The 22248-nt window shown below is 38.2% G+C and overlaps 1 protein-coding gene across 1 annotated transcript in view; it reads right to left on the reverse strand.

Moving 5' to 3' along the window:
• The window catches only part of LOC126457433 (glutamate receptor ionotropic, kainate 2-like), a 234632-nt gene that overhangs the window by 76646 nt on the left and 135738 nt on the right, over positions 1-22248 (reverse strand). The window contains exons 10-11 of the mRNA XM_050093704.1: positions 4889-5098; positions 1168-1252 (exon numbers count right to left, since the gene is read on the reverse strand). Coding sequence (XP_049949661.1) covers positions 1168-1252; positions 4889-5098 — 295 coding nt within the window. The remainder of the gene's footprint in view (positions 1-1167; positions 1253-4888; positions 5099-22248) is intronic.

Here is a 22248-nt window from a genome sequence, read left to right on the forward strand (position 1 = left end):
CAATCTTTACCCATTTTTCCTTCAATGCAGTGAATGTAAATTTGTTTAAAGAATTAATTTTCACGAAAGTTCTGTGTTGAGTGTTTGTAAACTTACTGTTTATTTTTAAAGTATAATAATTTGGCAATAAGAATGTCCAATTATGTAGGTATGTTCATATCATTCAATTTCTACTAATGAATACAAAACTGAAATGCAATTAGTTTACAAATTATTCAACATTGAACCTACATATTATATTCACATTTTTTTTTAAAAATAGCAATGCGGTCTCGCATTGCAGCCTGCGAATACACTTGCATTGCACTCTGCAAGTTTTATTCTTAGTAATGGGGAAAACAGCGTGATTTCTTTCAGCATTTTTCAGAGAAATGCAATTGCATTGCAACTACCTGTTTATCCGTGTTCGCACAAGTTAGCCAGAACTAAACGTTATCTTGTGCACTTAGAGAACTGTGATTACCTGTTCAGATTACATTCAGTGAAACAATAACTGGTTCGGTATTTATTTTCATATTATTTAGTTTAGTGGCTGTGTGAGTGTTTTTGTTGAAGATTTAAATACTGAGATTATGGTTCAAAATGGTTCAAATGGCTCTGAGCACTATGCGACTTAACTTCTGAGATCATCAGTCGCCTAGAACTTAGAACTAATTAAACCTAACTAACCTAAGGACATCACACACATCCATGCCCGAGGCAGGATTCGAACCTGTGACCGGAGCGGTCACTCGGCTCCAGACTGTAGCGCCTAGAACCACATGGCCACTCTGGTCGGCACTGAGATTATGTATAAGGTGTATACAGCAATATGGTTATTCATATGCGGTAGGTCAGATGGGTATTATTCATAACGATTACACATAATAAATACAATTATGCATGTACGTACCTTAAACATAGTCGCTTCATAGGTATTAAAACTAATGGTTACATATAGCCAATAGTCAACATAAAGTTACTTCTTGTACACAGTCAGGTTAAAGTCTACAAGTTTCACTGAGACGTAAAACTAAAAACTTTCCTTTGAAAAGTTAGCACAAGCATGTAACACTGGATAACGCATTTCAAGAGTTGCACTAGTGGAATATTAAGGTTGAAAAGTTACACTGGGGGAGTGAAAGCATAAAAGTTACAGCATGGCTTTCAAATAATACGAGTACTCACCGAGGTTCATGAAGGGCATGGTGAAATCAACGGCCGATTGCCGCTCCTCCGTAATCGTCAGGCCACAGATGGCCAGGTCTGCCCTCTGGAACAGAAGCAGATCGAATGAAGGAGTGAGTACACGAAAATTTCGCCGAGTTATTCTTCATTTAGCGCCTTACGTGAAAGTAACTTTAATGTGCCGGTGTTGGCAATAAAGTACCCGAGAGGAGCACACATTAACTTACACCGTACCGGCTGTAATAACGTGTATCAGTCAGCTTGTCGGGGCGAAATTTGCATAGTACCCGTTTGCTAAGCAGGTGTCTGTAAATGATAACAATTGTTCGGTAATTGCCCATGCGGCTGTACAATTAAATCATCAGAATTGTCTACAATGAGTGCTAACAACGTTACGTAGGAGGTACCGCCATCAGTGCTCGTGACTCTTATGTATCAGTTACCAATGTATCAGTTACCAGTTTATCAGAATGATAACGTAAGCTGACGGATTATATACGTTGCATTCGTACTTACATTGTTTATCTGTTTTTAGTTTCGCGTAAAGTCTATGATACAACGCCGTGCAGAAGAAGTGACTCTCAAGTTCAATATTAAATGATAAAAAGAAAATGTCGTATGTTAATCTGGTAGTTTTCTAAATTTGAAATTTTATTTATAAATAATTCTTCGTTTATGTATATATGAAAATTATGTGTTAGTTGTTGTAGTCTTCAGTCCAAAGACCAGTTTGATGCAGCTCTCCATGCATGTCTATCCTGTGCAAGTCTCTTCGTCTCTGCAAAACTATTGCAGTCAACGTCAATTTGAATGTGCTTACTGTTTTCGAGTCTTGGTTTCCCTCTCCAATTTTAGCTCTCCACTACCTGACTGATGATTCCTTGACGTCCTATCAACTGATTCCTTCTTTTAAATCAAGTTGTACCATGACTTTCTTTTCTCCAGTTATTCGATCTACCCATTTAATCTGCAGCATTCTTCTGTAGCACCACATTTCAAAAGCTTCTGTTCCAGTCTTATCTGAGGTGTTCATTGTCCACATTTCACTTCCATGCAAGGCTAAACTCCATTCAGAAACCTTGCACACAAAATTTCCTAAAGTTTAAATTTATATTGGATGTTGACAAATGTATCTTTTTCAGAAATGATTTTTTTTTTAACAATTCCCAGTCTGAAATTTATATCCTGACTACTTCAGCCATCGTCACTTATATTATTACCCAAATAACAAAACTCATCTGCTACTTTCAGTGTCTCATTTCTTCAATTCTCTCAGCATCGATTGACTGATTCGACTAGATTCAGTTACTATTGTTTTACTTCCGTTGACACATCGTTTTATACTCTCTTTTAAAGCTGCTCGTTGTTCCGTTCGACTTCCGTTTCACGTCTTCTGTCGTCTCTGAGAGAATTAAAATGCTATCGACAAACCAGAAAGTCTTTAGTTCTTCTCCCTGAACTTCATTTTCCTTTAAAATTTCAACTTGGTTTTGTTCTCTGCTCGGTTACCATAGAGACTGAATAACATCGGGATTAGACTACAACCCAGTCTCACTTCCTTCTCAATTACCGTTTTTCTTTCATGTACTTCTACTCTTGTAACCTCAGTCTGTTTTTTTTTTACCATATGTAAATAACTTTTCACCTCCTGAATTTTATGTCTGCTATCTTCAGTATTTCAAAGAACACTGTCAAAATCTTTCTCTACATCTAAAAGTGCTGTGAACGTAGGTTTTCCTTATGTTAAACTTTCTTCTAAAATAGGTTAATGTGTTCCTATATTTTACGGAAACCAAACTAATCTTTCCCGAGATCGGCTTCTGTTTGTTTCTCCATTCTTCTGTAAATAACTGGGGTCAGTATTTTACAATCATGACTTAGTAGTTAGGCAATGTATGTTCCGGACAAAGGTTTGCAAGATTCTCTTACGTAAACAAACCGGCCACTTGCCCCATCCTAATTTAATAACCAGTAATCAAACAAACTGCAAATTTTGACATTTGCTTTGTTTATTTAGGATGTAATAAATGACCTGTAACTTCAATATAATAACCATAATTTGTGACCCAAGATGGCTGCAGAGTGTCCCATGTTTACCCCTGTGTCCAGCTGCTTCTAGCCTAATCTTAATTATCATATTTTATTTCCCAAAATGGCGTCCTACTCTCCCATCTAGTGCAGTGTACTCCTACGGTTCCTCCTCCACCAGCCCACACACCACCTCCAATCTTAGAATGCCGAGAATCTGAGACTCGACTTGCCATTTGGGCTCTGCACCTCGCTTGAGCAACAGTAGCGTCAGCAGAGACAAATTCAGGTGATATCTCCAACTTCGTTCTCTTGCAATTTCTAACAGAATATTTTCTGTGCTGTATGCCACTATTCACAGTTCCGGGGTTTGTTTTCACAGTTTTCAGCCGAGCACCGCTGCCAGTGGTATTTTTTGCAATGTATGACGTTGTCATAGTCCTGGGGCTATTTTGCTGATCTGCTCCCACGCTTCAAGAATACACACATAATTACGGGATTGTAAATGTTTAGCAACAAGCACCAGCATACATGCCCAGCAACAACACGAGCATATGACGTTATTTACAGTTTTTAGGTAATTCATTCGAATTTTGACGATTTTTTCTAGTATTCCACAAATTCCCACGATTTAAACTCCATCGAGCACGTGCACTGTGCGTAATGCAGTACGTCATAAGCACCAATGACCATCCAGCAGTTTTCAGTCGCGCTGGTGATGGATTCGAACGCCCTACCACAACATCTCCACGCCTCCTTTGTGGCCAACAAGGGAGTTTGCTGGAGAGCTGCATTGCCGTACGTGGTGGTCACAGACGCTATTAAGAACCATATCCTGCCTTTTGTAATGTCCAGGAGAATATCTCGAATCACGGTGACTTCAGTTTAATTAATAACTGTTTTCACAGTTTTCAGCCGAGCACCGCTGCCAGTGGTATTTTTTGCAATGTATGACGTTGTCATAGTCCTGGGGCTATTTTTCTGATCTGCTCCCACGCTTCAAGAATACACACATAATTACGGGATTGTAAATGTGTCATTTCGGTTCGTCTCAATACGTATTTATTTCCTCTGACTTGCAATTTCGTTTTTCATTGTGCATCTGGAGTCATCCCACATAAATACTATTCGTCAGGTATCTCATGTGACACACGTTTTCCACGAAAAGAGTCGGTTTGTTTCCCGTTACAAGCAAAATGAGTTTTAAAGCGGAATTTCAGGTGTTCATTCGATAGAACGGTCCAAAATTAGTCTAGTTCAATATTTGTTTTATCGATGAGTATTAACATGGACAGTAGAACACGGAGAATAATCAGTACTCCAATAGCTACCGAGAAGCGCTGCTGCTTGGCGGTAGCGGCCACCAGAGGCCAGGGTGGTGCTGTCAGAACGTAACGCACAAGGTCGAAAGTGAAATACAGAAATGAGGGCAAAATTAGGATTAAAATCTCTAAATAAAGAAAATATAAGAACACAGAAGGAAATGGAAAGAGCACATCAGTAAGATGGAGTATGACAGACTGCCAAATATACCATGCACATACAAAGTAAAAGGATGAAGAAACGCAGGGAGAGCCAGGATCAAATGGAAGGACTTGGACTAATTGCTATATGTAGGCGTAACAAGCGAAGCCTAATACGTGCAGGAGATGATGATGGGGATGATGATAATGATGATATAGCCATTCGTTACCCCTGCGATCAGCTCGCCAACGAGCCCGTTCCAGGTGCCTGTCTTCTCGTTTCTATTGCCGTATTGCCCATCGGGCGCCAGCTTGAACTCGAACGTGAAGTTGAGAATCTCTGCGATCTGTGTGATCAGGTCCATCGAGTAGCCCTCGTATCTGTCGTTGCCGACACGTGGCGGCGTCGTATGCTCCTTCTCCATCAAGTACGGGGCTCCCTGAAACATAATACATGTATCTTTTTTTCATTCCAATGGGTGAGAAATGGAGATTGTAATGAATATGTCAAGACGCTCTGCCAACGTCAGACAGTAAATGGGACAGGCGGGACGCCTACAGCCAAGTCAGAATATGATGTACGAAATCATAGGCCGGGAATGCCACTACACGAGGTTATGAAGTACCATTTTTTGAAGAGAAGGAACGGATGCGCGCTCATTCCATGGGTAAGCCAGCTGCTGGCATGCATATATTCACACAACAACAAAGATTTTCAAAGTCAACGCAGACAAAAGGAGAGGTCTGCTGGACATCAGGTGTCTGTAGGTACTGAGAGAAACACAACTTGTCTTAACGAAGGAATGGTTTTAGAGATAAACTCTTCAAGCAAGTATGTATCCTTTAGAGTAAGGAAAGTGGGGTTTACGCAAAAGCTACTAGAGTTGTTATTGAAGAATTTGACTGTAGAAGCCGGCCGCTGTGACCGTGCGGTTGTAGGCGCTTCAGTCTGGAACCACACGACTGCTACGGTCGCAGGTTCGATTCCTGCCTCGGGCATGGATGTGAGTGATGTCCTTAGGTTAGATAGGTTTACGTAGTTCTAAGGCTAGAGGACATGACCTCAAATGTTAAGTCTCATAGCGCTTAGAGCCATTTTAACCATTTGACTGTAGAAAAGAAGAATTTGAGTTGTTCAATCAGATGGTAAGGTTATGCCCTTTGAAAACTGTTGAACGTTAGGGATGTGATAGTCCTAGAGTGGCAGCTTGCTGCTAGACCTCGGAGTAGAAACATCGATACGAGTTGGTCATAATTCGCTACAGATCGGAAGTCACTCAAGTGTTTGCTTCAGAGCAGTTAGTGGGAGTCGCTACCGCTAAAGGAGCCGCTAAACAATCAAACAGATAGACAAATATCACCAGTTTTGTCATATATAAAGCAGTATGCGGCTTATTTAACGTTTTGTCAAATATAAATTGTGTTTGGCGTGCCTGACAATGAGAGTAATTTTGGTTGACGGTCAATTTGACAAGATGGCGGATGTTGTTCGTGTTGATGTTTCGCCGCGAAAATTTTGCGAGAAAGAGTTTCTGTTACAAATTACATCACTGCATTGTGAGTTCCTACAACTGTCGCAAATATGATCAGGGATAAAAACAAAAGAACACTGGCAATTACAAAAACGGCAGAGATGTTGCGTCTTTCCTAGCAGTATATTATGCAGGAAGACGTTGAAAAGAGAATGACTATAGAGGATAGGTGCCTAATATGAGACACACTTTTGTAAACCAATTTGAAAGACCTAAAACTAAGTGCAATTTTATTTTTTATGCTGGTAATAATATCTTGCATTATTTAATTTTATCATACAATTATCGTATTTGCAATAATAAACAATCTTTCAGAGTAGTTATTAAATCTTCACAAACAAGGCATTTCATAGAAATGAGATCAAGGTTTCCGAATATGAGACAGTAATAATATTTTGCTTTAATTATTTTATTACAGAATAATGACATATGAATATACAATTTTTAAATGTTGCATTCATTTTTGTTATCCTTCACTCATTTTTTCCACTACTTAGGTTTATATTTACGACATCCGGGACAAACAAAATTGTCTTCTGTGACACCGCAATCTTCATGAGCCCAGCGATAACATTTCATGCACTGCGCCCATTTGGCCCGTGTTTGTCTTCAGAAAAGCGCCCAGTACAGAACAGACACTCTGCGTCATCGCATCACTGCTGTCTCAGTCCACACTGTCATCAAGATGGGCATCGGATGCCGAGTCACTAGACGATTCTTCTGCTTTAGGTCTACGATTTGAAGATTTTCCACTCTTCTCCCCAAATAACTGTCTGGCTGCTTTCTTAGCTTCAGCCTCTGTTTTCTTGTGTTTAGATTCTTGCAATAGCTTTGCATAAGGAGTTGAAGTTAGTAACGCAGCAGAGCACGAACGCAATGTTTCACCTATTTGACTTATCTCCAGGTGGTTTTGCGATGTGTGGGAGAGGTCTGATGTCTGAAGGGCTGGCAGCTTGACTATCACCATCAGTAGTTTCATTTTCGTTTTGGCATCTCTTTCTTGAAGAGCGTCAATATGGCAATGAACTGAAAATTCATGTTCCTTAAAGACGCTTCTGTTTCATGGGATGAGACCTGTTGTCTCTGAAGGCATTCACAGATGCTTCCCTTGTTGCTGCTCGGTTGTAAACTGCCCCAAATAACCTGGCTATTAATAATGGGGAGATAACATGACCTGGGTTACTTGCCAACCACGTTTCTATCTCTTGGGCATAGTAGGTTGTCAAAGGCCCCATAAATCCGACATCAAGTGGCTGCATTTTATGCGTTGAGTGTGGTGGCAAACATACAATATGAACATTGTTTTCACGTGCTTTATCTAATACATCGAGATTCTTTGTGTGGGAATAATGCCCATCAAGAATCAAAATGACAGGGTCATTTGAAGATAGCTTTACATCAGTCACAAATTGATCAAACCACTGAGTAAAAATGTGAGTTTGTATCCATCCACTTGGATGACAAGCTGATATTGATCCTGCAGGTGCACCGTCCGTCAATTCCTGCTTCATATTCTTCCTTGGGAAGACGATTAGTGGTGGAACTTAAGTGCCAGCTGCGTTCAAACACGTCACAACTGTGATGAGATTTCCCCTTTCTGCTGAAGTCAAGGCAGCAACTTGTCTCTTCCCTTTCATAGCAATAATCTTGCTGTGTTTGTGCTGCACAGACGTCACTCCAGTTTCATCAACATTGAAGACTCGATGCGGGTTATGGTTGATTCGTAAATATCAAAAAATCTCCCCACATTTTCTGGAGTGAAAGCTTTCACTCTTGCTGCTGCAAGACCCTGAGGGGTTCTCATTGATAAAATTGGGTGTCTCTTGTAACCTCCCCACAAAAATTTATAAGAATGTAAACATTATTTATGAATGCTAATGGACATTGCGCTAAGTGTAACCCCTCCACTGAAATTTTAAAGACAGAAATAATAAATGAATAGGAGCCAAACGTAACCTCCCTAGCAATTAAATTTAATGACAATAAAAGTGAGAATCGCGATCTGACTCAAATATAAGTTCTTCATAAAAATTAAAGTCCATTCAGTGATAATGATTATTCAATTAAACCGAAATATCGGTCTTTGGCCCTGTGCGAAAAATCAAAATTAAAATTCTTACCTCATTACAACACCTAATCAAATTTCTGCTCTTGTTCTTGCGCACCGCCTGGAGGAACTGCATTGCAAATAATAATATTCCCTTTTTTTTGTAATCTAATTGAAAACTGAAACTTTTGTTTAAGGGAAGTGGAACGAAATAGTTACTTCAATTAAATGAAAATTTTATGTAAAATTGCTTTTGAAATCAAAGTTATTATTGGGGGCACTTGTTGAAAATTAGTTACAATAATTAAACTTTACATTATCCGATGATTATCTTAATTAACAGTATACCTCATTCAGCATCTTGACCAGTGTTGTCGCCAGACCACATCACGCAATCCCACTGGACTGCTACCACTGACCGACCGCTCTGCATGACGACTACTAGCGTACTGCACGCCACTGAACAGAGCTACTGCTCGCGACGACTACTGACAGAGTACTGTACCCAACTAGACAGAGCTACAGACTCGCAACGACTGCTGACAGAGTACTGTACCCAACTAGACAGAGCTACAGACTCGCAACGACTGACAGACTGAGAACCGCTAGCAACACTCGCGCGGTCAAGCGCATACTCTCTGGTCACAGATGCTACAATGCCTCGCCATCGCTGCTATGTTACATACGTGTTTCATAACCCTCCACTGGGGGGGCAAAAATTTGGCAGCGATGGTGAGTCATTTGGACTTGCCAAGCGTAGCAAAATTTTTCTTTAATTAACAAAATTCGACAACTTACAGAATATTTAAATGTTGTGCACACGCACTAAGTACAAAATATATCAGACAAAGACAAAATGTGAGTACAAAACATAGTAGCAAATCAGAAAAATGTATATACAAATTATTTGACAGATAACAAAGTGCACAGGCACTGAAGAAAATTCTTTAGCATATTCAGAACAAATAAACAGACTGGCAAAATATTATGTTGACAAGTGACATGAGTGCACATGCACTGCAGTTGAGAACATATCAGTAATTGATGAAATGTATGTACAATTAGTAACAAATGACATAAGTGCATACGCATTAAAGTATTGAATATACAGAATAGTAGAAATCATATTGAAAAATGAGAAAAGTGTACAGGCACTGAAGTTCAGTAGAAAACATATTAACACCTAACAGAAGTGCACATGCACTGTAGTTCAGAAAATAAAAAATGTATATACAATATAAAAGACAAAAGTGCACATATACTGTACTTCAGAACAAATAAAAAAAAATGTCTTTAGCATTTTGGCAATAAATAAACATAATAGCAAAAAAAATCATGTCGACCAGTGACATAAGTGTACTCGCATTGGAGTTTAGCGAATTGAAAAAAATGTATAGCCATGAACATAAATAATGTTAGCAAAAATGATTTTCACTATGTGACAAGAATTAGGATAGGAAAGGGAAGGATTGCATCATGGCTGTAGCACTTTAGATTGCACACAGCTGTTTTGAAAGTCCATATCTTTCCACAGAAGTACAACACCAAGTGACACAACTTGAAGTTCTTTTCCCCTCAGAATTTATCAGCGTAGCCAAGACACTGAACTGTCGTAGTAATATTCCATTTTTTTATTTTGGCAGTATATTAGGTACACCAAACAGTGGGACCATAATAACGTCTTCATCACTCACGGTGGACAGCATGTCGTGTCGACACCACGCTCTCACACGGCACATCAACGTAGAATTAGTGCAAAACCAAATATAGTGCTATAGGATAAACAGGACAAATGGACATTGCAGTAATTCAGGGTAGTTAGCTCATAAGGTGAAGGACATTAAGTCACATAATATTGTCAATTACAGTAGTAGTTTGCGGCATTCATAGCCCAGTTATGGAACATTTTTGTACCATGTATGTAGTATTACAGAAAAATGTTCATTAATTGTTTTACATAGAATCAGTAATCTTCTTTTCCTAGTTACAAAGCATTATTAAATAATCGCATTCTTTTCCAGTTACAAAGTATAGCATAGTTAATTAATCATTTGTCATTCCAATATAGTATTAATCATTAACCTTCTCCTAATTACAAAGCATTATGAAACAATCGCATTCTTTTCTGGTTACAAAGTATGGCATAGTTAATTAATCATTTGTCATTTCAATAGTAAGAATCATTAGCTTTTTCCTAATTACAAAGCATTATTAAACAGTCACATTCATTTCCAATTATAAAGCATAGTTAATTAATCATTTGTCATTTCAATATTGTATTAATCATTAACCTTCTCCTAATTACAAAGCATCATGAAACAATCGCATTCTTTTCCAGTTACAAAGTATGGCATAGTTAATTAATCATTTGTCATTTCAATAGTAATAATCATTAGCTTTCTAATTACAAAGCATTATTAAACAGTCACATTCATTTCCAATTACAAAGTATGAACATTGAAAACAAGAGCTAATTAATGGCATAATTAATAACAATTCATTGAGTGACATTAATTATTGGCACTCAGTGGCCATCAGGTATCGAATAGTATAAAGCATTGTTCCTCATTCATTATTATTCAGATCATTACGAAGTCATTATTAAAAATCAGTTAATTATAGTCATAGCATTAATAATCATGGGGATTATAAGTAGTCTCATTACAATAACAGTGGCAATTACTAGCCAGTTACTAAGCATTATTTTATATATATGTGTATTTTTGTTGTCTCATTAAGAAGTCATTACTCAAGTGACATACTATTCAGAGCTAATCAGTATTATTCAGAATTTTCTCAAACTGGTATCAGTATTTGGGACTGTTAATACATTTTTTTTTTGTTAGCAATGCATTGCGTTGGGATCGATAATTAATTGCTGAGGCATAACACTTTTTGCATTTGACCTATTGCTGCAAATGAGGACAGGTAACGTCATTCGTCATGAGTCAGCTGTAGCAAGGTTATGTAACAAGGCAGTATATGTGATTACATTTATAAATGATAGACAAATGGGTAAAAAATAAAAATGCAAGTATTAGAACAGGTATAATAAGTAACAGTTTTAGTAAGTATCATGACAAGCATCTCCTGAAAAAAATACAAAATGGATTATTGACCTGAAAGAAGAAACGCACACTATGCTGAAAAGTAGTGAACTTCGAATTAACAAGTAGTGAAATGTGTATAAAATGTGTTCCATAGCTGTCCTTTCCAAAACTTTCCGTCATCCTACTATGCAATATAACACCTGCTGTCAAAACAAACTGCAACAAATACTTAAATAACTACATAGCATAAATATAAAACTCCAACATTATCCTCATCTGTAAAGAAAAAACTTCATTATCAATCACTTCATTATCTATATTATCATAACTTCATTATTATCATCACCTGTAAATAAAAACTTCATTATTCATAATACCATATCCTTCATCATTATTCATCAGTATTCATTATCATCTGCAAAAAATCATTTCATTACTCATTATACAACTATTCCTTATCTCTAGCATATTTCATCACTAAAACTAAGATGTGTAGTTCAGTCTGACAGCCTGCATCAATCACCTTGTATTCTGAAAGAAATAATTAGTTAAGACTGCTATTCTACGATGAGTATAGTATATTCTTGTTAATGCTTGTTAATCCTGATCCATTTACTCTTCCTCATAAAGTTATTGCATCTTCTTTCGTTTATTCCGTAGGTGAAATTCCCATTTCTGTTGAATTTATTTCTTACACGCACCATTTCTTACTGAAATTGATGAACAGAGATTAATGTCTTGCATTTAAATCATATACCCACTAAATAATGACTGGTTTATGGTAACATAATTAACCATACAGCATAACATGACAGAAAACGTAATACGTCAAAGACATTGACAGTGTTCAGATGCAAAAATGTACACAGAATAATACAATGCAGCAGCAAAATGTAAAACAGTCACGATGTTGAGATGTCATAAGGCAAAAAAAAAAATGTCAAAGTCAACTGGTGTGTGTTATATCTTAACTATTTCACAGTGCATATAAACAAAACTGGAATACAATCATATACACAAAAAAAAGTGGAAAATGTGCACGGTCTGATGTGTAACGACAAGAAAAGCGACCTGCTAACCTTACCTTGCCGGGCACTTGCCAAGAAAAAATACGATAATCATCAGTAATTAGTCAAGTGAAATAATTGCATTAATAAATGACATCATAGTGTGTTGAATCATAAAGTGTCTTCATTCAATAAACGGTTTAATGTTTGAGATATGGTGGTTGCCTTTCGATTTTCTAGTTCTCAAAGTTTCGACGTGTACAACATTGGGGTGAGGGATGCTGCGAATCCGATATGGACCTGCGTATAGAAGTTCAAATTTACTGCACTTACCTTTTAATTTACTGGATAAATAATGTGTACGTACTAATATTTTCTGTCCAACGTGAAAGTCTCGGCGTGTACAAACCTGTTTTTGCCGTCTTCTCCGGCGCTCTGCGGCACGTTTGATGTTGTTCAGCGCAATGTCAATTATTTCGTGGTGTCTTAGTCGACGACATTTAGGGAAGTTTACTAATTCTTTAATTTTGTTTGGTGGTTCAACGTTTTTGAGTATAACAGACGGAGATAGCATAGTGGATTCATTTGGAACGGAATTAATTACATCTTGGAATGAGAGTATGTGTGTATCCCAATCAATATGTCTTCTGTGGCGGTATATTCGGCACAGTTTACCAATTTCTTTCATTAACCGTTCACAGGGGTTCGAAGAAGCGTGGTACTTGGATATATAGATCGGAGAAATGTTTCTGGCTCGTAACATGCGTGTCCATACGCTACTACGAAATTGTGATCCATTGTCAGAAATTACTTTCATCACATGCCCTACATGAAATAGAAAATGTTTTACAAATGCTTTCGAAACAGTTTTAGCAGTAGCTTTACGTAACGGAGTGAAAGTAACAAATTTTGAAGTGAGCTCAACAGCGACAAAGATGTAGCAAAAACCTCTGTTAGTTCTCGGAATCGGACCAAAAATATCTACTGCGGCCATGTGTCTTAATTTAACAGGTATAATGGGATATAATGGAGGAATATGTGAAGTGGTGTCTGATTTAGCTTTCTGGCAAATTTTACAAGACGCTAAAACTCGTCGTATACGTTTCTCCATGTTAGTAAAATAAGAGTTCTGTCTCAGTATAAGAAAACATTTTCGTGCTCCGTAATGTGCGTAACTTAAATGAGTGTACCAAATTAATTTGTTAACCAGTTCGTCAGGAATGCATAATAACCAATTGTTGCTGTCAGGATGAGAGCGGCGAAACAGAATGTCATTGCGTACAGTGTAGTGGTTCCTAATCGTAACATTTTTCCTATCTTGCCAAAGGTGTTTAATTTCTTTCCACACATTGTCCTTATTTTGCTCTTGTGCTATGTCCTGTAATGACGATGAAATAAAGTTTTCAAATGCAACTTGCTGAATGTACATGACACTGAAATTTGTTTTGCAGAAGTTGGTTGCTACGTCTTGCTGATTGTTGCCGAGAGAACGCGATAGTGCGTCTGCTATAACATTTTGTGTGCCGGGAATGTGGACAATCGTAAAATTAAATTCTTGTAAATATAGTTTCCATCTACTTAACCTGTCGTGAGTAAATTTAGCCGAAAGTAAAAATTGTATCGCTCTATGGTCTGTGTAGACGGTGGTATGTCTGCCGTAAAGAAAATGCCTAAACCTCGTGAAAGCCCATACAACACATAATGTTTCCAGTTCTGTAACGGAATAATTTCGTTCAGCAGGTGACAGACTGCGACTGGCAAATGCGATGTTTTTAATTACTGTTGAACCATCTTTTTCAATTTCCTGGAAAATATGTACGCCTAAAGCGGTGTTAGAACTGTCGGTGGCAATGGAAAAATTTCTAGTAAGATCGGGGTGCGATAAAAGTGGAGCATTCAACAGAGCATGTTTCAGGTTCATGAACTCAGAATGTGCTTGCTTATCCCAAGACCAAATAGTGTTTTTACCTGTTAATTGACATAATCTGGGTGTATCTAAAGCAGAGTGATGAATAAATTTACGAAAAAAGTTAATTAAGCCCAAAAAACTGCGTAATTGCTTCTTCGTCGTAGGAACAGTAATGTCACGTAGAGCTTGAAGTTTTTCCGGATCAGGTGCAATGCCTTCTGCTGAAATTACGTGTCCAAGAAATTTTATAGAAGTGCGATTTACTAAGATTAACTGTAAGTCCTTGTGCATGGAAAGTTTGTAACAGTTGTTCAAGAATCAGATTGTGTTCAGACCAGTTAGCTTCTGCGATAAGAATATCGTCTACGTACGTCGTAATTCTGTCTTTAAGTTCTGTCGGAAGTATTGTGTTCAAACCGCGAATAAAAGCTGCAGAAGAAATAGTTAAACCGAACGGTAATTTGCAAAATTGATAACAGTCGCCAAAACAAAGAAATGCTGTATATTTTCTACAATTCGGATGAAGTTGAATTTGCCAAAATCCCGATTTCAAATCTAATGTGGAATAAATAGCTGTACCATGAAATTTCTGTAAAAGTTCCTCTAATGTCTGTGGTCGATCTGTTTCGTTAATAATAATGTCATTAATGTGACGTGAATCAAGTACAAGGCGAAGTGAGCCATCTTTTTTCTTAACAATATGCAGCGGGTTTATGTACGGACTAACTGCTGGTTCAATAATTCCTTGATCAAGCATATCCTGCAATTCTTTTTTAACCTGTTCTCTGTGGATATATGGAATAGGATAATGCTTAGCTTTAAATGTATCGTGCTGTTTGACTTGAAATTCATACATAAAGCCGGACATAGTACCAGGAATGTTGTCGAAAACTGGAGCTTGCTGTAAAAGAATTTTGTGTAACTGCGTTCGTTCGTCGTCTGTAGTTGCACTGCTCTTTTTAACCTTATCGGAAATCATTTGCATTACGTCGTAGTCAACTTCGTCTGGAGTATTATAATTGTGTACGTATGTATCCGTGAACAATGTGGGATAACAGTCTATGTTACGTGTTGCGGAAATGACCTTTGTGCGGTTAATTGTTTGTTCTTCCGCAGACAATGAATGCTGAAACTCTAAAGCCAATTGTACATTTTCGTCCTTTAGCATTAAATAAGAATTTTGAAAATCAACTACTGCATCGTGTTGTACGAGAAAATTCGTACCTAAAATTACGTTTGTTGTCAATAAAGGAACAATCCAAAAATTAGAGTTGAAGGTATGACCTCCAATACAAAATGATAAATGCGTCTGTAATTTAACGTCTACTCCTTTACTCGATACTGCTCCCTTCAGTTTTGTTTTGCCTAAAGGTAATGTCGGATAGGTATTCTCTTTGTTACACTCGTTAAAAGTTTCTTCATTTATTACTGATATAGGTGAGCCGGAATCAATTACTGCTGAGAATTTCGATGAACCAATTTTAATTTCGATAACAGGATGTGAAATAGATTTCTGAACAAATGGTCTTTCCTGCAAGAGTGTGTCTCTGATATCGTCAAAAGTAATTACGTTTTCGTGAACAACATTTTGCGTGTCAAAGGTAGTGCTTGTGTTATTGGAAGATGCTTCCTGTGCAGTATCTAGTCAGATTCTATCTGACGTATTATTATTATTAGCAGGATGCTGTGGCATTTCTACTATTTGAACAGTTCTATTACTTCTTCCAGACGTGTTGCGCTCTGGATGGTACCTACTGTCGGGTTCATTCATGAGAATATGTTCTTGCGTATGATTTTGCTGTTGGTGAGACCGACTGTTGTTATATGTACGCTGATAATTGTTCTCATTATTTTTACGTCTGTCATAATAGTCATTCCTATACGGTGTATTGCGATAGGAATTGAAATACTGCCTTCTTTGTACGTAGTTGTTTCCTTGCTGACGTACGTTACTATTTGTTGTATCAGGGACTATACGTGCACGCGGCGGAACATTAAAGCCTGGCTGACCTTGTGCATTACATTGTTGGTTATGTATTCCAACCGGCTGACTTTCATGCTATTGTGGTGAAAAACGTCTATTGTTACAAAAATGTGGTTGCGACTGCTCAAAATTTTTGTACATACTGATGATTACGATTTTATCTGTTAATAAAGTTACGGCGGTAGTTGTCATTACAGGAGTGCCTACTGAAAATTGTCACATTCGGTAAAAGTTTGTCACATCGGGTTTTCTTTGTCATTTTTCTTAATTCTAGGTAGAGCAATAGTTAAAGAGCAGTTTTGATAGATATAAAGGATAGTAGAAGAAAAGGCAGCAGTGCAGAAAACTAAAGATGAAATAGCACTACTACAGCTCGGGGCCCTATGCTCGCTACGGCACATATTCATTAAAGCGTAATGAATCCCCTGAGGTCTTTTACGCACTGCAAATAAATTTTAGCTTTTGCGTTGCAAGCAATAGCGGTAAAATTCCAAAAGTAAATCGCTGTATTCTTGCTAATTCCAGTTTCTGCATAATACGTAATGCTGATGAAACTACAATAGCAAATTGTCGCCTCTGGTTCAAAGTTAGTTTCTGCATTACAGGTAATAGCGGTGAATGTACAAAGATAAATTGTCGTATACAGTGCAAATCGTGTACCTGTACGCTGTCATTATTAAATTCCTTACATTTTTTTACAAATGCAAATTGCTCGAAATCTACGTTCTCGTCACTCAGTTTGATAACACGTTCAGGTTTGTGTGTGAATCTGTTCGTCTGTGTCATTTCGGATTTCAAGTTGCGTAGCTTTTCAGATTTTAAGTCGCGTGGCTTTTCGGATTTTAAGTTGCGTAGTCTCTGTAAATTGTTCACATTATACACGCTGCGTGACTCTGACAAATGCTCGCAACGTGGCGTCTGCTGTGGTATGTTATTAACTGAAATGTTTTTCATCTCTGTTACTTCTTGTTGTAAATTTGACAACTTCCTACGTAACGTGTTGTTAGATGAATCGATCTCATTAATTGCCTGCTGTAAATTTTGAAATTCAGGTGTTTGGATAAATGAAACCGGTGCAGTATCGTCTGATTTATTGTCATTAGTATTTTCGATGACATCAATACGACTGGCCAATTCATCACATTTTTCAGACAGCATTTTAACCTGATCATCGGTTTTAGAATCAGACGCATTAATCTGTTTTTGCAACTTACGCGTAGTTTCGCTCAGTTTTTTAACATCAGCTTTGATGACATCGCAATCCTGTGTTAGTTCTAATTGTTCGAATCTGTCTGTCACTGTTTGAATATTTACTGTGTGTGTATCTGTTTTTGATTTAAGATCAGAAATTTCATCCCTTAATTCCGCGTTCAATTGTTCTATGGTATTAATTTTGTCGGACACTGTAGTAATATTATTGTCTACATACGTTTTTGCTTTCGCGAATATTTTACGTTTGTCCTCTTGTTTTTGTGCAGTGATTGTTTCCATGACTTGCCGTTTTACTTTGTTTTGATCTTGAATAAATTTGCGGAAACGCGTATCACTGTTTTGTATGTGCTGATTAAAGCGCTCGTTCACCTGAATATTCTGTTGTTCGAATTTCGCGTCGATCTTTTCATCCATTGTGCGCGAAAGTTCTGCTGTCATTGCTTTAAGCTCGTCCCGTAGTTGTGTAGCTTTTTCAGAGCACTGTTTAGCGACTCCGCTAATTTCGTCTCTGAGTGTTTCTGTTGCGGCTGTTTGCATTTCCCTTAATTCTTGCGCAACAGACTTAATTTCTTCGCTATTTTTTCGTGAACAAGCCTCAATTTCCACGCGCAACTGTTCCTTAGTGTCATGGCACTGCGCGGCAACGGCTCTAATTTGTTCACTAAGCTGTCTGAAATTGTCGTCTATTTTTTTATTCTGTTGTCTGACCTGTTCACTAAGTGGTTTGAGATTTTCGTCATTATTGTCAAGTTTCTCATTTAAGTGTTTGTTATCTTCCCTAAGTTGTCTGAAATTTTCATCAATTTTATTAAATTTTTTGTCCTGATCACTAAGTTGTTTGGAATTGTTATCAAATCTTTCATTAAACTGCTTAGTCATTTGTATCAACAATGCCATAATTGGATTCGACTCAAAGTCAGCATTTCTATTCTCAGTGCTGTTTAATGGTGGATCTGGAATTGTTTCACTTTCTGTAACCATTTGGTCATTTTGAGATTTACAAAAAGGTTTGTCAGTCAAATGTATACTATCAGTCATTGTTTCGGAATTAAATAAATCTGTCCTACTTTGTGTGATCTGTTCATTTTCATTAGACAAATTTGTCTGCTCGTCACGTGAATTTAGTAAATCGGTTGTGTTAAGCAGGGCAGCGCTCATTACAATAGTGTGCCCCGCGTCATCAATTGTCGTCAAATCAACACAAGACACAATCGAGTTCGTTTGCTCATCATTAAGGTCTACATCATTACTAATTGTTAGAACGCACTGATTGTCAGTGAACGCAGGATTGTCATCATTACACTGCGTGTCACAATTACTATCGGTCACGCTGTTTAAGTCGGTAATTTCGTTCATAATACCTCGCGATACACTATTCACAGTCTTTCGCGGCATTTTTACAATAGTCAAAATTTTTCACAAAACAAATAAGCACAATGCAAAAACAACACACAAATACAATAGAGCAACAAATTGCCGTTGACCTGTAGAAAGAAAGTCACAAGTTAATAAAAGCGTTGCGCCAAATCCTAATTATATCGAAGCAAATAAGAGCGGATATCTGACTGTTGCTCAAAAGACTCTCAACGAAATACGATCCTGGACTGGGTGTCGCCAAGTGTAACCTCCCAACAAAAATTTATAAGAATGTAAACATTATTTATGAATGCTAATGGACATTGCGCTAAGTGTAACCTCTCCACTGAAATTTTAAAGACAGAAATAATAAATGAATAGGAGCCAAACGTAACCTCCCTAGCAATTAAATTTAATGACAATAAAAGTGAGAATCGCGATCTGACTCAAATATAAGTTCTACATAAAAATTAAAGTCCATTCAGTGATAATGATTATTCAATTAAACCGAAATATCGGTCTTTGGCCCTGTGCAAAAAATCAAAATTAAAATTCTTACCTCATTACAACACCTAATCAAATTTCTGCTCTTGTTCTTGCGCACCGCCTGGAGGAACTGCATTGCAAATAATAATATTCCCTTTTTTTTTGTAATCTAATTGAAAACTGAAACTTTTGTTTAAGGGAAGTGGAACGAAATAGTTACTTCAATTAAATGAAAATTTTATGTAAAATTGCTTTTGAAATCAAAGTTATTATTGGGGGCACTTGTTGAAAATTAGTTACAATAATTAAACTTTACATTATCCGATGATTATCTTAATTAACAGTATACCTCATTCAGCATCTTGACCAGTGTTGTCGCCAGACCACATCACGCAATCCCACTGGACTGCTACCACTGACCGACCGCTCTGCATGACGACTACTAGCGTACTGCACGCCACTGAACAGAGCTACTGCTCGCGACGACTACTGACAGAGTACTGTACCCAACTAGACAGAGCTACAGACTCGCAACGACTGCTGACAGAGTACTGTACCCAACTAGACAGAGCTACAGACTCGCAACGACTGACAGACTGAGAACCGCTCGCAACACTCGCGCGGTCAAGCGCATACTCTCTGGTCACAGATGCTACAATGCCTCGCCATCGCTGCTATGTTACATACGTGTTTCACTCTTAAGGAAAGCTCGGAGCCATTTCTTTAAATTACACATAACAAATCGTGAGAGAACGAGTTCCCCGAAAGTTCCCCGAATATGCGAAAGGTATCGTAATATGCGACACTGACGCGTATTTGGATCCCCATACTATCGCATATTAGGAATTTCGCCGTCTTACACAAAGAATCACGCACTTGCTAACAACGTTCGTTGGAAAATGAATCTAACTGTCAATAACTATAGGTAATACCGACACAAATAACAACAATAAAAGAGTGCAGTAATATCCACTCGCTTTTAAGCTGAAATATTGTCTTAACACCGATGTCGCAAAAACTCCAAACACAAGAAATTTTGTATCAACCTCTACGTACTGTGTCCGGCTCAGCCATGGCGTCCTACTCGCTGTGTCGTCGTCTGGCACGCAGTAGACGTGTTTAAGAAACTCTCCACCAGAGTGCAGCCCCTAACATAAGCACAATTGGGGTGTCTCATAATAGGGAACTATCGCATAATAGGCACCTTTCCTCTACTACAAGCGACATGCAAGCGGATATGCAATTAAAAAAAAATTGAAGCTCGCCAGTTCCTCTATGGACGATGTATTAGTTCCCAAAGGGCAGCATTTTAATGAATTTTCACCAGAGATCTAGGTAGAAGAAAATAGGTTTTTGTGTAATTGTGACTCTTTTTTCTATGTGAGTGCGAAGTAATTCTAATAAGTTACTTAAAGGGGTGACTGTCGTTCGGATACATTTGACGCAGACATCAAATGCTGAGTTTAATATTCCCTTTAGGAGATTTTCATAGGCGTGTTTATTTCTCAGTTTAAACCATTCCATGGACCAGAGTCTTGCTTCCTTTCTTTTTCATATTTTTACACAGTGACAAAGTCAGTGCGAGAAATGTTCGGTCTGTACTGGTAGCTATTGCCACTAGTATCAAAATACTTCACAACACTATATCCACTGCATGACAGCTGCTTCAAAAGCAAGGTTAAATTTGACAAACTTTCTTAGTACTTTTGCGCGCTTGTTTGACACATTCGTAAAAAGTAAATAGCGAATTTGATTGACAAGCTTGATCATAATACTGGAGATCTGCCCCAGCCTGTGCCGTAAACACACGACCGCAAACCCCTAGGAAACCTTCGCTCCCTGTTGATTACGATGCAAAGCCAAACAGCACACTGCCTACAGTCCAATGATCGCCCAGTAAATGACGGCCACTATAGCACTCCGTACCAAGTCAGCCTGCCAACGTTCTGCTTGTCTCTGAGTGTCAACTGCTAAAAACTCGCGAAATGAATCAGAGACATTTCAATTGATTTAATACACATATTATAATTTTATTGCTTCAGTAATAGTGATGGAAAGATGTCAGTTGTCTTGCATTTGTGTTTAGTAAAGCGTACTGAAATTTAACACCTGTGGTCCAAACAAACCATTTTATGAAAGTAAGTGATCATAACTGTGCAACAGAATTACTGGATCACTTTTTCGAAATCCCGTAATTCCCACGGGGTCGACGACGCTTCAAACACAAGGCATCGGCACTTGCGAAAAAAAGACCACGGCTCAGAAGTTCACGTGACGTGTAAGGTACATTAGTGATCTCACATTGGCAGCAAATTTCGTCACAATTCAGCCCAAAGCCTTCGTGGACTTGTCACACGATCAGAATGTCGTAACACCCCCTCTCACGCACATTTCGCTCCTTCTTTTGACGCCTCTGCGATGAAAGCCAGAATCGAGATGCTCATCGTTTAAATCACGCGGTTTTCTCATGAGTGGCCGGGGAAAACATTCCATACACACCTCCGTTCAGAATTTGCACGAATTGGCCGCAAGGGGTGGCATAAACGGGTTCAGTGAAACCACCCCGTTTCCTGGGGCGTTGATTCAAACTCTTTTCACGGACGAAAACGATATTTTACAGTGCAGGGAGCAACATGAAGACGTTCTTAACAATCTTTGACACTGCTAACACCCTCGGGCGTTTCGGCCGTTTTTTAAGGACATTGTGGGGCTGCATTCCCACTGAAGCTGATCGCACCCATTTGGAGTGCAGCGCGGCAAGAAGTTTTGCTCTCGTGTACAGGTAGGAAACTGTAGGGACCGTTCCAAACCATTCCATTAAATTTGAAAGTGATCCGGAGCAGCTAAGGGTGCTTACGCTTTTTCAGCTTTCCTGTGGCATGATCAGGGAGGGATGAGACATTGACACATGCGTGAATAAAACGGCAAAGAGTCTCGCTACGAGCCCCCACCCTAAATTCGGCTTAAACCTCAGTGGAACCCTCCAGCTTTTATTGAGAATTGAAAA

Source organism: Schistocerca serialis, chromosome 2 (assembly GCF_023864345.2).
Source record: "Schistocerca serialis cubense isolate TAMUIC-IGC-003099 chromosome 2, iqSchSeri2.2, whole genome shotgun sequence".
Taxonomy (NCBI): Eukaryota; Metazoa; Arthropoda; class Insecta; order Orthoptera; family Acrididae; genus Schistocerca; species Schistocerca serialis.